The 21757-nt window shown below is 37.0% G+C and overlaps 1 protein-coding gene across 1 annotated transcript in view; it reads right to left on the bottom strand.

The window, feature by feature from the left end:
• Positions 1-21489, bottom strand: part of LOC108720335 (SIFamide receptor) — a 43897-nt gene extending 22408 nt beyond the window's left edge. The window contains exon 1 of the mRNA XM_018444294.1: positions 20931-21489. Coding sequence (XP_018299796.1) covers positions 20931-21489 — 559 coding nt within the window. The remainder of the gene's footprint in view (positions 1-20930) is intronic.
• Between the last annotated feature and the right edge of the window lie 268 nt (positions 21490-21757).

The following is a 21757-nucleotide window of genomic DNA, read 5'->3' as shown; positions in this document are numbered from 1 at the left end:
TATAAACAAACGACATTTTCATTTTTATATCGTTAATTAATACCATTAATTGTTTCTTACATTATTCATTAAAAATAAAAAATAAGAATCTATTCTCTAAATTCTTTGGAGTGAAATCTCACTCTAAAGAGTGAAAATCGAGTTTTGAAAAAGAGTGGCTCAATTTTCAATCTTTAAGAGTGAGATTCATTCTTAGGAGTGACACTTACTCTAAAAGTTTTAGGGAGTAGATTATTAATGGATTAATAATGTAGATATATAAATGACCTTGTGTTATTATTATACCATGTTGCTACTATAAGTTACTCTTGTTTTACATATAATCCATCTTTGTCTCACTCGAAATTCTCTGAGGTACTCGAAACAATGTAAATATAGATCCATATTTCCTCCAAAACTCATCCGTCTTGTAATGCGAAATGATATGTACCATGAATCTCAAATTTATGATGTTTTCTGTGTTGTTAAATCCAACCTCGCTTGTCGATGTTACGGCACCTATAATTTGTAGAGTGTCGAACTGTGGACTTACGGAGTTATGGAAACGCGGTGCTTCGATTCTTTTTAATATCCGGACCCGATGGAAAGGAGCGCTCGGATGAAAGAGGGCAAGAAAACTTATCGTATACTTCATGATGTACGTACGTGAGACATCGCCGGAGGGGGTAAGACGGGGATGAGAAGGATTGAAATTTTCGCAGCTTGGAGCATAGTCGGCGGGATTCCCCTTTCGCGTTCGTCATCGTCAAATATACATAGTCGGATCTCTCCGGCGGAAGTGCATTGCAATAAGACCCTGTGCACCAAGTGCGGATGATAACATCTTGAATTTTACCATTCGCGAGAGACACTTCAGTTGCCTGTAAAAGTTCCGCGACGTGGAAATTCCACACGCACTCACACCAGAGCGTAAATATACCTAACAATTCTTCTCGGGGCTCTATAAAGGCTACGCATGCAGCTATAAAGAGATTATTGTTAAAAGAATAATGTTCCGGTTGTGTTATTAATTCCGCGCGTTGCGACGAGACTCAAGTGAAATTTGATGCATCTTGCAACGTAAAGAGTCGTGTTATGCGAATTACGATCACTGCGGAAATTTGACTGCGACACTGGCCGCTATCAAATGACGTGAACTTATTATACATTTCCCGATTTTTAACATTTTTGTAAGATACCAGAATTTTTAAATAGAGAAAGGAAGAGAAAAGGAAAGAGAGAAAACACGAAAGTCAAAATTCCATGCTGGTAACTTTTATATAATATAACAATGGTGTACGTTATTAAATTTTTATTTTACGCTGTATGAGCAATGAAAAGCACAGACTTTTCCGGCATTTTTAAAAAAAATGTTGTCAAGAGCGACGGAACGTTACAGTTGTTTCATTTCTTTTTTTAGTTCATGAATAATCATAAAGAAGTCTCACCATATTGCTCAACGTCATGATTATTCATATAGGCTAAGAGAAAGATAATAGGTAACAGATGTAGTGTGTCCTGAAACCCTCTGGTTTAACGAGGGTTTTATTTCAAATCTGAAACTAAATATAATTTTTTTATATGAGGCTACAAAAAGAGCAATAAACTCAAGATTTCATTGTGTTCAAGCATTTCATGCATTTTATGAATGTTTATAAAAAAGGACTGCTGCAATGTATATTATTTAAAATTATAATATTTGGAAATTAATATTTAGAAATGAAGAATAAACATTTTGTATATAAATTCGTTTTAATATTCTCTCTGTTTTGATTCAAGATACGTACACTTTTACGAGAGGAATTTCTGATGTATCTTTGAACATGTGCCTGTCTGGTTACCATGTTGGTTGCGATGATAGTTGATCTTCGTAACGTCAGTGAAGTAGAAGGAATTTCAATCGAAAAGTCGTGACCTCGTAACCAAACGATATCGAAATATCCCTTATCTCTTCGAGGATTGCCTTTTCCAAACTAGGAAATTCATAGAGATCGATCGCGCGGTATGGACTTTCGATGTTCTTATTTTTTTTATTTTAAAGCAGACCTGGCACTATAAAGCGTACTTACAATAAGAAAATAAGAGTAAATTAGCGCGTCGTGACGATTGCGAATTTTCAGATCGATGGTAGCTTAACTGAACATGCGCGCGCAAGCGACTTTGTTTCGTGTATCACGATAATATCGGCGTGTTCCAAGATACAGAATCGTGCTATTGTATTATTAGTTTAAATCACGTGTGCCACCCGGTGGACGTAGAACGACGGCTATTATCAAAATTGTAGAAGTAAAAGATAATGGGATTATACTTTTTTAACGAGAATTTATATTGATTACTTTGTATTCGCTACATTGGATCCGCCATGAATTTTTTATGTTTCAGCGTTATTTCTACATTCAACGAACGCAGAAAGCACGTAATATACAATTTTATTGGAATTTAAAAATATGATATTTTTTTGCATCCGCTATATAATATTGGATTCATTTTGAATTTTTGTTTTCATATTTTTAGCCATACAAAAAATTTGTTTAAGTACTTGGACATTTCTTTTCTCAAGAAAAATCGGATTGAGGTGAAAGGATTAAGTAACTATTTATATTGTTATAACATAACTTTCTTGATCAGTATTTTTCACGTAAGTTCATCGAAGTTCGCTAATAAAAGTATAAAGATCAGATGCGGAACTGGACAGAATGAATAGACCAAGGCAGTAACATTTATTCGTTAAATCCATCTCTTCTAAATTTCATTAAGCAGGTTGTTATAGAAAAAAGAGGGAAGGAATAATCGAAAATTATATCGGCTAACAAACAAATGAACCACTAATAAATCCGAGGTCTAATATACTTCATTCCCAACACAGCTGTACCGTAAGCTTTCTTTTAATAAAGGTTTCTCTTAATGAAACATCGCGCGAAAACGTTTTTTTTCTCAGTACTCATGATGTAACGTATCTCGTATTCTGTCTCTGCCAAGTAATGCTTAACAGTGGATTCTTTGAAAAATTTGACCGACTTTTTCCTCAACGGGAATGACGAGAAAAGGCGCTATTTAATAAAATTTTCTTTAAAACATTACATATTCATAATTACAAGTCTTTGAATTAATATTATAAAAGTATAATAAAGGTATTGAATTATTTTATAAAAGAATTAATTTTATTATAAAATAATATTTATTTCTAATTAATTTAAAAATATAATTATTCATTATTTAAATTTAAGAATATAATTTCATTACTTATGTGTATATTCTGGATTTCACGAAGGATTTAAATCTTTGTTAAATACATTTAAAATTATTAAATAAATTTTATCTAATATTAAAAATATTATTTAATTATATATTTCTCTTATAAAAATTTCGTGAAAAAGTATTCCTTTTCGACCACTTATTAAAAATTATTGATATCTTAATTTAGATATTTTAATTTAAAACAAATCAATTCTAAATTAACTAAAGAATCTCTTATTCTTATATAAAAATTATTATATAAAAAAACATTTGGTGGCTCTAAGCTCTAAGGCATTGTGTATAATAATATTGGAAAATTTTTCTCGCAAAATACTTCCGCTGCGAAATTGTCATCCGGCAGTGCGATATGTTGATCGGATTGCCATGCTATAGGTGCTGAATGAGTTATATGACAAAGCATAAATATTTACAAATCACGATAAGTAAAAAGAATACACTCATTTAACTATTCAAAAACTATTAATGCTTAAATATATTTTCGTTGGGTAAAAATTATTTTTTAAGTATAGGAAATTTAGCGTAGATACAGCATGACATGATACAAGAAATCTTTATTTATACCGATTTATATTGAAATGTGGCAGCGTTCGATAATTTCCTTTTACACATTAAAGATCACAGAGAAAAATAAATGTGTAAAGGAAAGCAAAGATCGACAGAAAGAAAAAAAGAATGAATAGATATCATCGAACTTTAAAATTAACCAATTCAGACATTTGCTGCCATTATACGCAGTTCGCGAATTATGATTTCTCACAAAGCACTTTCAACAATTTCTGCAGATTGTTTATCGAGAAGCCATTGATGTAGATGAGAATTCCTACCAATCATAAATGAACTGATGATAATGATCGGTAGTTAAATAGCAAATGGCAGAAGCCAAGAATGATGTAAATTTTCAAAATTTATAATCATTCAAAAATTTTGATTCATTTCATCACTAAAATAATTATATCGAATTATTAATGATTAATCTTAAAAACAAAAAGATCCCATAATAAAAAGATCACATAAATAAAACCAGTTGAAACATTGTCCATTCTAATTATAAAAAGAATGTCTTCTTTTCTTTTTTGTTCGTACTCATTAACTCTTATGTCTTGTATTTTGGTTGTCTTCGATTTATGTGCTACTTACATTAGAAATTTGAGATATCGATCGGCGATATGATTTTTTAAAGCGATGAGAGTCAGTTGTATTAATAACGGTATGCTAATCTGAAGGAACGATATATTTGTAGAAAAATGCATGAATAACGGATAAAGGCACGCTCTCTCGAGGGATTTGAACCTAGGGTCTTGATCTAGATTCGCTAAGGGCGCAAATGCGAGGTTTCGGTGTTGTAGCAGCTTGTATGTAGGGCAGCTCGGTGTGTTAGACCATCCCGCGTACTGCGACTGCGTGAGACCTCTCTTCGGGACACTGCCCCGGTTTCGAATACCTTCAAGGTCTCGCTGGCGCGGCAACACGACACGATCCCTCCCGCGCTCGCCGAAGCCAGGTGCTAGGACGCACTGGAAGCGGTAGCATCGCTCCTACCCTGGGTTAATCGAGTTCTCCACCATCCGCGCCGCTGTTTCTCGATATTTTTCCAACGTGACATGAACGACGAAGCTTCGAATATATGTTGATACGCGACATCGAATGGCTCGACGTTGAATGAAAAAACATTTACGCATGATTGATGGCGAATCACTGCGAAAGCGGATACCTCCCGTATTGCACGTGATCGAACTGGGCCAACAGACAGTCAACAGTGTACCGAGTTAGTTACGATCGTTATGATTGTATCAAACTTTTAATTGTATAACTGTAATGGTATCACCATATATAGATGTATGTATCTGTTTTTCTTCTTTCTTTCTTTCTCTCTTCGCCATCGATTCTCCTAATATCTAAACGATGTCACGTTTCTTCTTTTCATTTATAGATTCCTCGAACAACTTAGATTTTGCCCTCAATGTAAATTTGATCGAAATTTCCTTTTATCTCATGTTTTCTGAACGTCTTCAATATTGAATATCTTGGAAATTAAACTCGAGAGCATTAAAATTCTGAATAGTTCTTAAGAATTTGAAAAAATTCTTGCACGTTAAATCGCTAAAAAAGAAAATCGACGATAATCTAACTACTTCGATGCCGTTGTACACTGTATATTGTACATCGCGTGTACAAGAAACGATGCCACCGAAATCATGAATCTTGACCGCCTGGTCGCGTTTTATTGTGCGTCTTCGTATCGACATCTCGCATGCTGCGAGCCGCTGTTTGGCCTTCGCCTAAGCGCGAGCATCCCCTTAAACGCCCATTACAACGCCCATCATCATACTCCACCCCTTCTTCTCCATCCCCAGTCATGGTTTATCGTCGGGTCACCAATTCCTACGTGTTCATTATTCGCGACGCTAAGACGCCTAACCCAGAAGTCGACTCCAAGTTTCTGTACGATCGAATTCTGCGTGTACCATACCTATACCGACGTACGCGTAGTCTTCTTTCAAAATTAAATGGACAAAAATTAATTCACAGTGTCAAATAGCTTGGCTTCTGTGTATATGCCGAGTGAAAAATTGGCGAGAGGGGGGGGGGGTTGGTACGCAACGAAACGAACGAGGGAGGTAGTGACCTAGTACAAGTGGCCGAGATGCATGACCCGAATACCAGCACTGTACAGGTGTGCGCCGGCGGTTTGTCCCACTGGCCTCTACCCTCTTCGGGAGCACAAAGTGACTTCAAACACGCCGTCGCGAGGTCGAGAAAAGAGGCACGAAGTCCTGAGGGACGCGCGAAGAGGAAACAACCATCGATTCTTCGCGTAATATCGGATTTAAGATCTTACTACGGAAATTAAGCACGGAAAAGTGTCTGTTGATAGGGTCAACCTCCGACACTCGCGATAATGAGCTGGCATCGACCTATCCTATATCGAGTGTACAGCCTATTATGTAACTAAAGCAGTTCACATCAAGATTATAGCTGGCTATAATCTCAATGATAATATGTGGACAGGTAGATTTATCATGCACGTCTCTAGTCATGACATCAATACTTAGGATGTACAAGAATAAACCAATTACTTTGTTAATGTTACTCAATTGTTTCATGTATTGTATTAGAATTGAAAAATTATAAATATAAATTTATAGATCTACTCTTCTCGAAGAAAGAAGAAAGGAAGATCTGTACCTTCGAATTTTCCAACTAGTAATTTTTAACCGTTCAATTAATAGTATTTTTCGTAAGATTTCGCCACTGAGAGAAAACAAAATAGTTTTTTTTCCAGCAACTATAAATTTGACAATTTTTGCAATTGAAGTACCTGTAACTAGTTTTACAAAGTAATAGAAACTAAAGTAGTGCTGAATATTATAAAAATATAGTCACGGTAACAAATTGTATGCACTATTAATTGGTAGTGAAGTAGTGACTCAACTACATTGAGTAGTTACTTGGACTTCATGCAAATAGATATAACAATTACATTTTTCTAGTTTAGACAAAAATTTTTAAAGGGTCGCTCAGTACGAGTAGTACGCGGCTTTGTCACCAGAGGGACGTAGCGGAGTTCAGTTTCTCCTAAGAAGGAAACTACTCGCTTACAATAAAAGTAGCGTTGGTTTCAAACTTGGAAGACAAAAATAAATAAGAAATGCATACACAAATTTGTAACTATGTATTATAAAGCTTTAATAAGAACAATAAGTAAATTAAGTGAACTAAGAAAATATAGTAATATTAACCATTTATAAATTGTTTATATGGTTAATGTACTATATTTTCTTAGTTCACTTAATCTAGTATTCTTATTAGAATTTAATAATATGTATATAGTTGAGGCGCTATTTCACTACAAATTTATAGTTACTGATACGACTTTTTTCTCTGAGTGCGGAATATAACTTATTGTCCGTATAACTCACCAATTTACAATACATAACGTGACATGCATTCATCTTCTCTAAATTTTTTTGAATGAAATCTCATTCTAAGTGAAAATTGAGCCAATCTTGAAAAACAGTAGCTTAATTTTCAATCTTTAAGAGTGAGATTCATTCTAAAAATTTCAGAGAGAGTATATTCTTACCAGAAACACAGTCGATTGGCGCCATCATCTTCGATTACATTGGCTATAAGATACTTAAAATGTACAAGAATAAACCAATTGCTGTATTAATGTTACTTAATTATTTCATGTATTATGTTAGTATAGGAAAAAAATTATCAATATAAATTTATACTTGCTTTTTTTCTGAAAGAGAAAAAGAGGGGAAGACCACATTCAAATTTTCCAACTCTAGTATTTCTTTAATCATTCTATATTACTAAAAATAATAATATTTCGTAAGATTTTTCGTAACTTATTGTCCATGGAATCTCACCGATTTGTAACGTGATATGTTACATCCATATATTCTTACCAAAAACGCAGTTTATCGGCGCCACCATCCTCGATTACATTGGAAGCTAGATTTATATTCGTCCTTGGCAAGCAGTTCGCAACTCACGCGCGTCTCCCGACGAATTTTCGGATAATAGTTCCCGCAAAGTCAATGTCGCAAGTTGCGAATTGTCGGAAACACGGCGCTGTCTCGACGCCTGTTTGAGACTGACACCGCGTGTATGACAGCTTAGCGCTCGACGGGCGGATGCATCCACGTATGTACATCTTTGGCTCTTGTAGACGTCCACGGAAACGGTAAGTTAGTGACTGCAATCGGGATACAAGGAGGCGGAACATGTTTGAGTGAAACCGCGATGAGATCCGCTTCCGCGGAGTTTGCAGTGCAACCGTAAAGTACCGGAATAACATATGTCACGCGAAATTGCTTATGGAGATCTTGATCAACTCTAAAGTGTCGAAAGAGACTATCGGAGAACACCAACCACATCAATTGTGATAATAATCTAAGTCCGAGATGTATCGTTGTAATAACTTTATCCTTAATAGGACAGCTTTTAAATGAATATAGGAAATCGTTAAAGTCGCGTTCTTGAAATGCTTAGTCCGAGACTTTTACAACCCGTTCTTTTCAGCCGAAATTTTGTTACAACACTCCACATGATGTATGTTAGCTGTCTATCTTCGAAAGATTCACAAAAGAGCGCACATAAATCGCACATATTTTCTCGTGAATCTAAGTAAACGTGTTATTTCTTAAAGAATCGGATTCCATCTCAGATTCCACCGGCTATACGATATAAGTTGAATACATTTATCACCGTGATGATGATTACCGTACAGTTTGCAATGAAATACCACGTTACACATTTAATACCAAAGGCGCAACCAGATAACTTTGGCTGCTTTCCTTTTGGAAGACACAAGTATCATTCTGTCTTTGTTATTGAAAAAAGGATAGAACTAGTCGACGTTGGTGTCGATCGTGTCTACTAAAAGGAAAGCAAGCTTTGTAAAGTCGTTTGACTGCGACGCTACATTAGAGGCAATAAAAATTAATAGGCCGCCGCATATATATAGGCACACGAACCTGCCTGTCTGCATCAAAACCAAACTGTGCAGATATCCGCTCGTCTGACCTAAATATGTAATTATCTTTTCGCGTGGCACGACCTTGAACGAACCAAATCTGAACTGGGCCATGTCTCTGTCTACCAGGTTCACTTCCAACGAGTCATCTGCTCGGTCATCCGCGACTTTTTGCATCAGTGGTTCAAGAAACTCGAGAATATCGGGATGCAAGTGAAACTGTTCCTGCCAAATCGATTTTCAGCTTCGCAAATAAAAGTAACCCTTTATCTCGAAGGTGCAGGATAATCGAACTGACAGAAACATTCGAGGATGACATTTCGAAAAAGTGTGGATAATTCGTTCGGTGAAAGAAAGTTATAAAGAAAAGTATTGCGAATAGTAGTCTATCGCTTGCATTCTATCGAGAACGAAAAAAAAGGCACGCGCCGTCGGCTAATCGCCTTCGGGTAAACTCCCTGCCCATCCAGCGATCACCCCTCTGCCGCCACCTTCCAACCCCCAAGTAGGACGCCGACCTAGTTAGTTCACCTGTAGACACGGTGCCAACACACCCGTATCGCCGGATGCAGGTCTGCCGGCGCGATGTGGCGCGGCCACGGCATATTGCCGTGTAGATATACGCGTAATTTTATTTCGTTGCAATCCTGCGGCACGCAACACGCGAATTCTTCGCTAATAAAACGTAGCGAATTTCTTCCTTATCACGACGTAACCGGCACCGCCAATATACCCTCGCACGCGGTCGATTACTTCTTTGGGGTCACGTTGCAACGACGCTCGATGAAATCGGACAAACGGGGTTCACGTCTCCTCGCATCGCACGTAAGGTCTCGTTACTGAACAATGACAGAAATAATCCAATCGATCGTTCCAAGTTAAATCGCGAACGCAGTAAACCAATATTAATCTAACGAACTAATTGTTATCGTTGATGTGAGGTCATGTCTTTGGGGGATTTCTACGATCTCTCTGGAAAAATCCGAAATCATATTCATTGGATGCATCGCGGCGTACGGTACGCAAGACGAAGAATAGATGCGCGCGGGTAGTCGGGACGTAGAGACGATGGGTCGCGAACGGGGTCGAAGTCGAGGGGTTGGAGTGCGATCGGCCGATGTAGGCCAGGCGAGAGTGTTGGCCCCTTTCGCCTTGACACGAATACAGGTTGTATGGATCTCGGTTTGGGTCAGCTTATCGGTGTGCTGCCGCACTTTTCAAATTCTACGAAGCGGACAAGATGTGTGTGCAAGAATTCAAAAGGCAGAGACAATCGAGCCAGCCATAATTCGTAGTATACCGAGAAAATCGTTACGCCACGTCTCCAGAGAAAAATACGTAAGGCGCGACAGTTATTCGTACAACTGTCGAATGAACAAAGAATCTCCTGCGATTTTCGATCTATCCTCGAAGATTGCCTTGAGTCTGTCTTGTATCCGGGTTTCTCGAATTAATTTCCGCGGATCCTCGAAATCCCGATGCAGGATTACAGAAGATTATTGGAAAGCTGCAAATTTATACCGCGCCGGAATTAACAGTAGAAGATTAACACAAATAACTATTCTATATAATCAGACGAAGTTTTGAATTCACTTTTGATATTCTCAATATCTCTTGCTTTACACAATTTTGGCACCGGTTACATCGAGACCAGCATTGTACGGCTTCTCTCTATTTCTAAACATTAATTAATGCACAAACTTGTGAATTTGCGTGCATGAGACAGAATGATGCATATAGGTAAATCCATAAATTATATAGACAACTCTCTTACACAGTCAAGGTAATCGCAGTTCATTTCACACTATTATATACACATGAGATTATCGACGCAATTAATAGAACTCGACGTGCACAAAGCGCCCCAATATGATATACATATACATTTCTTATATAAGAAATATCTCGAAGAATCTTTAATCTTAATTTCAAAGTCAAATTCATCGCTGAATTCCCTTATAGAGAAAATTTCGGCGAATTTTACTCGCATTTTATATACAAATAGGACGTAGGTTTCATCCCTTTTTTTTAATTGAATCGTCTTTGCAATTATTTTCACGTAATTATTCGCTATTAGTTACCTCAATAACAAAGCTTCGAATTAAAACACTGCTGCACTGCTGAGGTAAAACTTACTTGATATTCATTGAAATTCACCTGGCCTAAATCTCATTTCGCGCAAAGTCTTTCGTTTGTAATCGCCTACAGATTATATGTTGGACAGTTTAATTAAGGAAAAAACGAGGTTACCTCAAGAATTCGTCCAATATTCAAAAGATCGAAATTATGGAATCATTTTGTTACTAAGTGTTGTGGCAAATCTACATTTCTTTTGTTGAGAGAAAATCAAAATTTTGGCATATGCTTAAATTTGTAATGAAGTTTTACAATAAAATAAGAAAATCCTCGACGTATCAAATATATGAACAAGCGAATTTTTTTCATGTTCATAAAAACTCATTATTACAATAATATTAACCATTAATTCTTGTTGCTACCGAAATTAAATAGGATGAACTTGGGTAAGATGGCCACCTTACCCAGGTTTACTCTAAAGTTGAGAATTTTCTATTTCACCTTCAATGTTTCCTTATTCTGAGAACATACGTCGCATGATTCACTGTATTAACTTCAGATGTTTTACGATATCGCGCATTGTCCGCATAATAGCGTGTTTGTATGTAATTATAAGGCGCCCCGATGGCGACATTCGCGCTCGCATTCGATTACAAGACGATACCAATTGTGTACACCGTGTTGGATCTACGTGTCCCAGCTGAGGAAACATCGTGACGTTGTTTCTCATTTTCTTACATTTGTCGCGTTCGTTCAGCCGGAAATCCCGTCGAGGCCGCGACAAATTCTCGCTTCGCTCAAGAGGAGAAAATAGACAAGAAACAGCATAAATCAACTTTTGTCTTTCGATGCATTTCCATCTTGATGCATTACAGCTGTTCTTGTTGGATAAACATCATTCGAAATAACGTTGCTTCTCCCAACTTCGTCATATTCTTGCTATTAACAACAGCTATTACATAAATAGAGACATTGAACAAAAGTGACATTTTTACAGTCACCTTCTCCTTTTACATCAATCCAATATGTGGGTTTTACAAACCTTGATCAATTCATAGCATTATTTACATCGTGAACTAATTTTAGAAAGAGCCCAATAAAAGTATCAATAAAATATTTATGCAATAAATCTCTCGATCTAATTTTAGATAAACCTTCATTTATTAACAACATTAATTAACGAAACTTAATTTTAGTTCGTTTAAAAGCTGACGAGTCGATAATGGAATTGACACAATTTTGTACAGTACATATCCTTCTTCACTCAGCCTTGTATCTTAAGAGCGAAACCTCGTTTTATTAATAGTGCAGTTTACGAAGAGGCTTATTTTATTTCCGAGCACAGATTACAACTATAACAGCATGATTTCGATTGGAACAACATTGAAATTTTAGACGAAGAATCTTGCTATAATAAACGTCTAAATTTCAGAGATGCTTTATATTAAAAAACAAAAAAACAGCCTTAATTTCCAAATCGATACAGAGAGCCTACATAAAACATATATTCCGATTGTAAACAAGGTCTGACTTTGCATTACCAAGACTACATTCTATCCATTATTTTTCTCTTAGTCAGTAATGTTTGTCTATCGTAACAGCTATACATCTGTAATTTTATTTCTTGACTGATTTTACGTCTTCATATACAATCTTAATTTTTACTCATCAAATAATTTATTTTTAGATTGAGCATGACTTTTGTATTCTTATTCTCCGACTAGGGCTATATATTTTTTTATCGCACTATCAGAATTTTTTTACGAGTATCGTATTATCGAGATATAACACAATACTTTAAACCAGATCGATGAATTTTCTATCGAGGAGACGTATTTGCTTTTTAACTTAAGACGATTAATTAAATTGACTATTTTACTAGAACATCAAGAAATTCTTTTCAATCGGTCGTCCAACCTTTTGGCGAGCAATTTCCGTTCCTCTGTGGAGCTTTCAATTGGTCTCTCGTAATACGATTTCCAAGTTTAGTACTAAAATCATATCTTGGTAACATCACTTTTATTATTGTATATCTGAAGAGGACCTTCGGCAATCGAAAGGCCGAAACGTGTAACATCTTTAATCGATTATAGAATATAATAGTATTTATTATGTAATATATTTTATCATTTTTCTTAACATAAAATTTGAAATTTAGACTCTTACATGCCTTTTAATATATTTATTTGTTTTTTGAAATTAAGAGTTCTTTTTGTTCTTATCAATTTTTATCAATTTTCATTTTATTTCATTTCACGAATACACAAATATTCAATTCGACATGATACTGCAAAATATATAGAAAAGTTTCTCTGCTATTGACAAGTATAGCTACCAATTACATCATAGGCTGAGGAAGTAGACAATCGCGGCGACAGTAAAACCCGCAAACAACAGGGAAAACAACCGGTAAATAAGTAAACAAAGTCGATTGAGAAATCTTCGAAACACTTAATCGTAAATCGATGACGCAAATGGCATCAATGACTGTGATATCTAAAACGATGCTCGACTTTTGAATGTTTTTATATCAAAACTCTGTTATGTAGATACTTCTGTATCAGAAAGCAAATAGATACTTTGAAGCGTAAAATTCCTATAATAAATATTGTGTCGAGAGGTTTGAGCCAATGAGAACCAACACAATGGTGACCGTGTGTAAACAAATTTTTAGACACTTTTGTATGAACTTAACAATTTTATTGACGTACTGTATTGCGAGATAATTAATTTGTTAACTCAGTGATAAACTGAAGAGGACCTAAAGCGCGAGAGTTGAAACATCTATACAGAATTAATAATACAAAGAAATTTTTACACAATCATCCTACGTTGATTCTCTAATTGGCTTAAACCTCTCGATTTAAATTTATTTCTTTGAAACCTGTTTATTTTTTATAAACTTTATGATTGCCAATAAGATCATCGATAGACAAAATTGAAATAATTTACTGCATTCAAAATAATGCGTTACTTCTGCACCCCTAAATTGAAATAAAAATATGTATTTTTGTACAACATATATGAATCGCATTTAAATGCTGTTTTCCAATTTTATTGATTGCATATTTAATAAAATAAAACATTTGTATTAAAAAGTAAGTAGTAGATTAGAAAGATAAATACAAAGATCACATGAACGAATCAAAGAATGCATTGCCTATTTTTTATATTTTGCTTACAGATTTATAATTTAAGTAACCTATTTTTCTGTATCTTTAAAGTTGAGTTATAAAATAGTCTATTCATTTTCTGCTTCTTGCAAATCCATAATTGAAGTAACCTCATTTTCTCTCATAAATCCATAATTGAAGTAATTCTATTTTTAATGCTGGTGCGATTGAACGATCTCGCAAACATTTAATATTCGGAAACGAGGACTCGAAGTCAAACGCGAAGGATATCCGTGACTCGGAAGCAGGTCGCGCTTTTGCGGATTTCTACTAAATGACATTGAACAGTAAAAGTTGCTAATAGGCGCTACGCACGGATGGCGCGAAAAAGATATTTGGAAGAGGATTTGAGCATGGAATAAAAGAAAGGATCGAACCGGAAGCCGGCGCGCGGAGAGCCGACGAGCTCTAGTTTCCGACGGGGTTAGAGAGCCCCGTATAAGGGAGGTGCGGGAGGCGGTCACTTCGGGGCGTTCACCCTGTGCCGCACATACACACGCACACCCTTGTAGCCAGCGATACTCAATACAGCCGTTTCGCGTTTCTGTGTGAACTACTCGGATGTATCTGTGTATGTGTGTGGTACAACAACTATCTAGAACGTTGCGCTTCGACAACATTCGCGAAATGCCTTCGTCCTTTGTGGTCGCCACATCAAACCGACTCGACATGCTTTATGATAGTCTCGTATGGAAGATAAAGAGTTTAGTGGCCGCGCATAGCGCGTCCAATCGGAAGGGCTGTGATACGTTACCTGAGCTATTTAAATTTTATGAAAATAATTCAAATATCTACGTATAGAATTACATTTTGCACCCCATATTTCGTGCCAATGCTTGAGAATTAATCGATGCAACGAGGAAATTAAAACTAGTGAGTAGGAAATGCAAAAAGGAAGCCATTGATCCTCACTACATCACCATGTCGCGGTATTGACGCATCTCCGTTGCAATACAAACAAAAAGCGACTTGAGCAAAATTTATGCCGAGCGAATTTCTGTGGCTGTGATTTATCGGCTTACCAACAAAAGACCTTAAATCCAGTCGCGCGATGTGGCTTGTTACCGAAAAACATTTCGTCCGCAACAAGATAGGCACAAGAAAGTGTCGGCATTGATTAACAATAGCAGGGTTTTGTATCACCGCTTTATTAGAACTATTTGTAACTCGGGACTTTGTGAAGCGCACGTTGAAGAGAGCACTTGCCACTTTGCAGCCACTTTGGAAAAACGACTCGGTTTGGGTGCTCCGGTAAGACTTTCCATGTTTCTCTCTTCACCGTGACCCGAAGCATAATTAATGATACTCACGTTGTAGAATTAATGTTAAGGCAACCGATTTACTTATGTCGAGACACTTGCCCAAGGTCATAAAAGCATGATTTATGGCGAAGATAGATGAAAATCTCCTTCATGATGATAGATCAATCGATAAGAACCGTCAATCGTTCTTTCTTTTCTAGATATAACCGCAGAACATGGACAATAATATCTCGAGCTTAGCGTTTGACATACGTACATTCCTAGAAAGTGGAGCACTACTTAAACCATGTATTATTCAATATTAGATAGAAAGACACAAATACAGTTGACATGAAAATAGGTTTCTTAAAAAATAGATTAATAGTCAGAGAGATTGCAATCACGAAAATTAACCCTATATTATTTTCGCATGATTTTTTTTTAATGTAATTACTCGAGAATGGAGTGTTTCTAACACCTTAATATTATATCTCAATTTCCATTATTCTCTTTGATGATTTGCAATTAAATGAAAATTAATAATATTCCACACATTCTTTAGATAAAGGTACGTGCGAAATATTTTTCTAAATTTAGCTAATTTATAAGGCGGGAGCTGTGTCCTCCACGCTTCGCGAGTAATGAAGGGTTAATGAACGCTGAAACAAGATCGTGCTAAACGGGGCCACGTTAAATAACAAGGAAAGAATTTTCTCTTAAAATTTACCCTAAAAATGTGACAGTTGTGGTACATTACAATATTTCAAAGATTTTTACCATGCACTTCAGTAAAATTAATCAAACTTATTTTACATTTTATTGTAGTTTTACTAGTGAATGAGGGAGATTACATAAAATGCTTCGAAATACAATGTTGTCCCACGATTACCATGTTTTCAAGGTAAATTTTAAGAGAAAATTTTTTCCGTATGGTGTAATTTTTCTGAGCGAGCGAAGATTATTCTATTATAACGTATTATTCGTTCGTGGCCATTTGCGATATTTGGCAAATGTGATTTTATTTGAGTTCGCGGTTTGGTGATGTGGTGATCGGCTTCGAAAGCAAGTAATTTGATTTACCGTGTCATTAGTTCAAAATCCCCAGATCGCTGCCAATTTCCATATCAAAGCGAAAGGGAAACAGCTCTTCTCACCGTGCGAAAACGCACGCGTGAGGAGGTATGTATGCGCACATTAACACACGTGCTTTTATGAACATCATAAACATGCCGTAAACACGTTAATATTTTATAGGTGTTTTGAAAACATTCTTGACAACACTTAAATATTCCCATAAAGAATAGACCGAGCATTAACTATCGTTTAACGTCTCAAACTACCGTTTAATGTCTCAAAGTAGCTCTTATCTTCGCCTTCGTAAGATGTAACGCTTGTCAAGCGTTAATAGATAGTTAATTACTCATCATTGTTATTTTTTCTTTATAGCATTTTTGTATAGAATAATAGATTTCTCTATAGCATGTAAACATAATGCATTTGTTCAATAAATTTATTAATTATTAAACCTATTATTTATGAAATTTACACAGAAAAAATGGTTTTATTAAAGTATGTAAAAGTTTAGATACTAAATAAATGACAATTGTTGAACCATCAAAATAATTATAGAAAATGCTTAAGTGTTGATGATAATGCTGTAACAAGGTTTGAAATTCTATTACTCAACTTGAGTGTCCTACATAATTATTTTGATAATCCAACAAAATTATTTTCATATTTACCATATATTTAGCTAAATTTTTAAATATTTTAGCAAAACTTCCGTGAAACGCATGTTTTGTAAGAAGAATCCACATCTCTGTTATTAATTTCTATTTCAAGTTCCGTGAGAAGTCTAATTTCCGCAAAGACATTTTTTAAGCGCACACGTACAGATCTGTCGCGTCCGCCCTGTAAATCGCTCCGCTCAATAAAGTACGCAGGGGAGCGAAAATTAAACGTGGCTCTCATAGAAACGAGATTGCTCCTCGAGAGAAAGCTCTCACAGCCAACGGAGTCTCTCATCCGGAGGCGAACGAACGACTTTCACCGAAGTGACCCGCGCCATCGGCTTTATCGATAACGACCTATTATCGAGGGGCACCGTCACTTACACGTTCGGTGTCGGCACAGTCATTCTACTTTTCGTCTCGTAAATAATCGACGAGCGGTAGCAAGAGCGACATAAGTCAACAGTAGTGACGGTAGACTATACCGGGATCGATAGCGCGAAATTCGTTGCGTATTCTACGAACGAAAACGAAACTGGTGCGTTAACACGTCGTCATTCCCATCCAGGATGCAAGATGCATCGAATGTATATATACATGTCGCGTGCGCAATGTCGCGTAATGAGTCTCTTCGTGATGAACCGCTTGGCTCGATGATCGTGAATTCTCAATGAGAAACAGGAACACTCTTAGTGATACCATCGATCATGTGGTTAATAATTGCGTTAAACAAAAAAAACAGCTTGTAACTGTTGTAAAATTCTTTAAAGCCGTAATCACACTACAGGTTGTTGGTTACGGTTGACGATTCTATTTTAACAATCACAATGCAGCGAGTACGGACTAGCTGCATCGTGATTGGTTAAAATAGAACCGGGAACCTCAATTGGCAACCTAGGTAGTGTGATAATAGCTTAATACGATTGATTTTGGCCCTTAGCTCCTCACAGGATCTAAGTGTATAAACCAATCTATTGGTATTAAAGAATTTTATAACAGCTGCGAAGCTGCTTTTCCTACTGAACGAATGATTGCTTGGTAGATAAAAAAATTCAGCAAGAAAGTGGTATTTTATTTTTGGTATTTTATCTCTCAACGGTGCATCACCAATAATTTGAAAGTACCGAGTACTTGTTTTTCGTTAAATCACGTTCGCTTATACTTTACAAAACCACGTAGCGCTTCTAAAATTTAAAAATTTACGTAGACTTGCACAGCCGCATTATTCAATAAAGTATGAATAATATACCAATACGGCATTCTTTTACATTTAACTGATTAAATTCTCCGCTCGTATGCATTATGCGGTCATGCAGACTTATTTGGATAGGTTTATTGAGAAAAATAGGATCGGGGCTTCACCAACATGGACCTCTAAAGAACGTTCGGTAGAAAATTAAGGATCGTAGAGCTTCTTCTTTGTTGAGAGTTACCAATGCAAGCAAAAATATCTCCGATATCTTCGATGGCAGCGGCCTTCGTCAAATGGATCCTCTATCAGAGGAATACACAAAACTCACGATACACAAGACGGCTGGCTTTGATCGTGGATTAATCGAATGGGGCGTGATAGTGAACCCCAAGCGTTGCGGCGCCTGGTTCGAGATAGCCGAAAGAATCTGACGGGCCTAATAGCGCATTCCCGGTAACTGCCGATAAAACGGCATGTCTTCGATAGAAAACGAAATACGATCGTAAAAACACGCTTTTACGTCCCCATTTACGATTGCGCGCCTTAAGATCGTGCGCCTCGCTACCGTAATTATGCAAGTATACTGTGCAGTGCGTGACTACGTATAGACAGGTGGCTTCTACATTCATAAACCTGGTGACGATCAGTAACGGAACATAATGCCGTTGATTGCACGTTTGCAGGCTACCAGAAGAATTACAAATTTGGAAAATGAAATACAGAAAATGAAATTTGGAAAATAGAGTATATTTTTTCTGAATTTTTTAAAGTTTCATTCTAAAGAATAAAAATTGAGCTAGTCTTGAAAAAGAGTATTAATTTTCAATCTTTAAGAGTGAGATTTCAGTTTTCAGAGTGAGATTCGCTCTAAAAATTTTAGAGAGGGAGTGTATATATTAATACATAAATTTAGGCAGTAATTTATATATAATATATATTATATATTATATGATATTTGTATTTATATGTGCATTATATATATTATACACATTATTTTATGTATATATATATGTACATATATCTATATATGTACGTATGTATGTATGTATTGATGCGCAACTGGCGAAATATACGCTATATAAAATTAGTCTGGCAAGGGCAGTAAGGCGTTCCCGCATGGTTGGCCATACGTATATTGCGTTCACTTTACGTGACACACGTTTGTGGTATAAATTAAAATTGCAAATGTCTCTACTTTTAAATACGCACTTATATAAGCTAAAGATAAAACAAAACGCATTACATGGCAGTATCACATACAATCGATAATAAGAGAACAAAAGCTCCAGAAAATTTCGACGTACAAGGTCAATTAAAGAAACAGCAACAGGAAATTAGCACGGGTATTATCACACACAATCTAAAATTCTCCTTTAATAACTTATACCCGCTTTCTTCAGAAAATGTTTTTACATTTTTAAACATCTCTATTAAAATTTATTCCAATTGTAAAAAAAATATTGTCTAAAGCTTTCTATGTCTCACATATGTGTTACTTGAATATTAATTGTTTTTACATTGTTTTAAACATCTCTTAAAATTTATTCCAATCGCAGAAAATATTGTCAAAAGCATTTTATGTATATAATTATCTCACATGTGTGTTATTTGAAATTATCGCGCAAATATATCAGTAGTAATTTAATGAAATAATTAGATGTCTAATATTTGAATATTACGGTATTAATGCATTAGTTTTTTACAGCAGTATACCGCTCGATCAAAGCATGCGAAAGATATGAGTTTTTATGAAGCTTACAGCACGAGTTAATTGGAAGCTCGTATGCGATACGGCGATGCGTGCAAACCGTGCGATTTTCACGCACGTATTAACAGACGGAATTATGCCGGTTACGATCCGTTGATTTTCTAAAGAGCGGCAAACCACGTGTTTTTTCTTCTGTTTTCTTTCTACTCGAGCGTCAGCCGCGTGATGCTGTTCGTGGAAATGCAAATACGCCGTTTGTTTGCTCAAATTGCGATCGGTGTCGTAAGTCTGCGATCTGTTTGCATTACTTCGGATTGGACATCCACTCTCTCGCTTATCGGTATAATCGATAGTGCCGATACCATTCGACATAACGTAACGTCTAAATTTGCACGCTATTCTCCCATTTCTTCGCATTGTGTTTCGTAATTCATGCCTCACGTCATTAACTCGGGCCGGGCCGGCTATTATCCAAGAACGAGCCGATTACTCGCGATCCGGCTGTCGACTCGTCGAGAATTGGAGAGTTGCCTCGAATGCCAACGGTGGCAGAGGGAAAGAGAGACGCGAAGAGATCGATTTTACAGTAATACGAAAGGAATGCACCACCTTCCCACTCTGGCTCAGGACCAACCCTTACACGACTTGGAAAGGGGGTTGAAACGAAAATTTCACAACGTCAAATTAGAACTGTATGCATTGTGACGACCACTTAACTGCCCTTGAGAATCTCCTCTCTTCTAAATGGAGCATACTTAGCATTGGAGGGTAGCTCATAAATATTTTCGTTATGCTCGAAGGAACATTTCTTGCGCTTCATGTAGGAGTAAGAAATGATTTACAAGTTATCTCGCTATCAATGCTGATTAAATCTACTAACAAATGTAAAAAATAATACAATAAACAACATGTAATTTGAACAATACAGAAATTTGATATAGAATATCGACGACTGAAAAGTAACATCTGAAAAACGTTTATACGTCTTTGACCTACAAAAAATATTAGAAATTTCTCTTTCGCCGTATTAGTTTTAAGTAAAAATAACTCACAAAATGTAGAATAAAAAGTATCTTGATACTCACGGACAAAAATGTTGCTCATCAACGTGGCCGGCAGACAGAAGACAATGACGAGCACGTCGGCCACCGCGAGATTGACGATGAAGAAATTCGTGACGGTCCGCATGCGGGGTGATCGGTACACCACAGCGATAACGCAACTATTGCCGATCAAACCGACTACGAAGACGACTACGTATGCCACACAGTAGACCGCTGACATGGCCATGCTGTGCCTGTAAAACCGATCGGACGCGTGCTCAATCACCGACAGGTTCTTACTGGCATTGAACAGGATTTGATCCTCCATAGTGGCACGTGGACTCGTCGTCGCGATCGCTTCCGTGATCAGGTTATTGAGATAATCACCCAGATCGTCTCTCATCTGCAGAAAGGTGCCGGTACCCGGCGGCCCGGTCGCGACTGTCGTGGCCGGCACGTTGCCGTTATTACTCCTGCGGCGCGTATCAACGTCAAACTCCTCCGAATCCGGTAGTCTCAGGGACGCCATCTCCAGGAGGGGAGACGGTGGCTGCAGCATCGGGAACTTGAGCGTATAGTGACGGATTGACGTTTCGACCATTAGCTGAAACGCTAACGCGGCGTACCGCCGTGGCCACCGCCGTTTCTCCTCCTCGACGCGCTCGCCGTCGTGTCGACAACCCCGGCCAACCTCGACACCTACGCGACCTTCCGGTCGCGGTGAACGACGTCGTCTCGTTAGCTTTCACTCGATTAGCTCCTTCTATAGACTTCCTCGCACTCGGACCATGCTCCAATTGGCGACCGATCGGACTGACAAACGCGAGAAATTCGCGCAAACGATCTCGATGACGATCTCTCGATTGCCG

Source organism: Mycetomoellerius zeteki, unplaced genomic scaffold, assembly GCF_001594055.1.
Source record: "Mycetomoellerius zeteki isolate Tzet28-1 unplaced genomic scaffold, Tzet1.0 scaffold149, whole genome shotgun sequence".
Lineage (NCBI taxonomy): Eukaryota > Metazoa > Arthropoda > Insecta > Hymenoptera > Formicidae > Mycetomoellerius > Mycetomoellerius zeteki.
The sequence above is the reverse complement of the archived record's forward strand: the minus strand, read 5'-3'. Positions and strand labels throughout refer to the sequence as shown.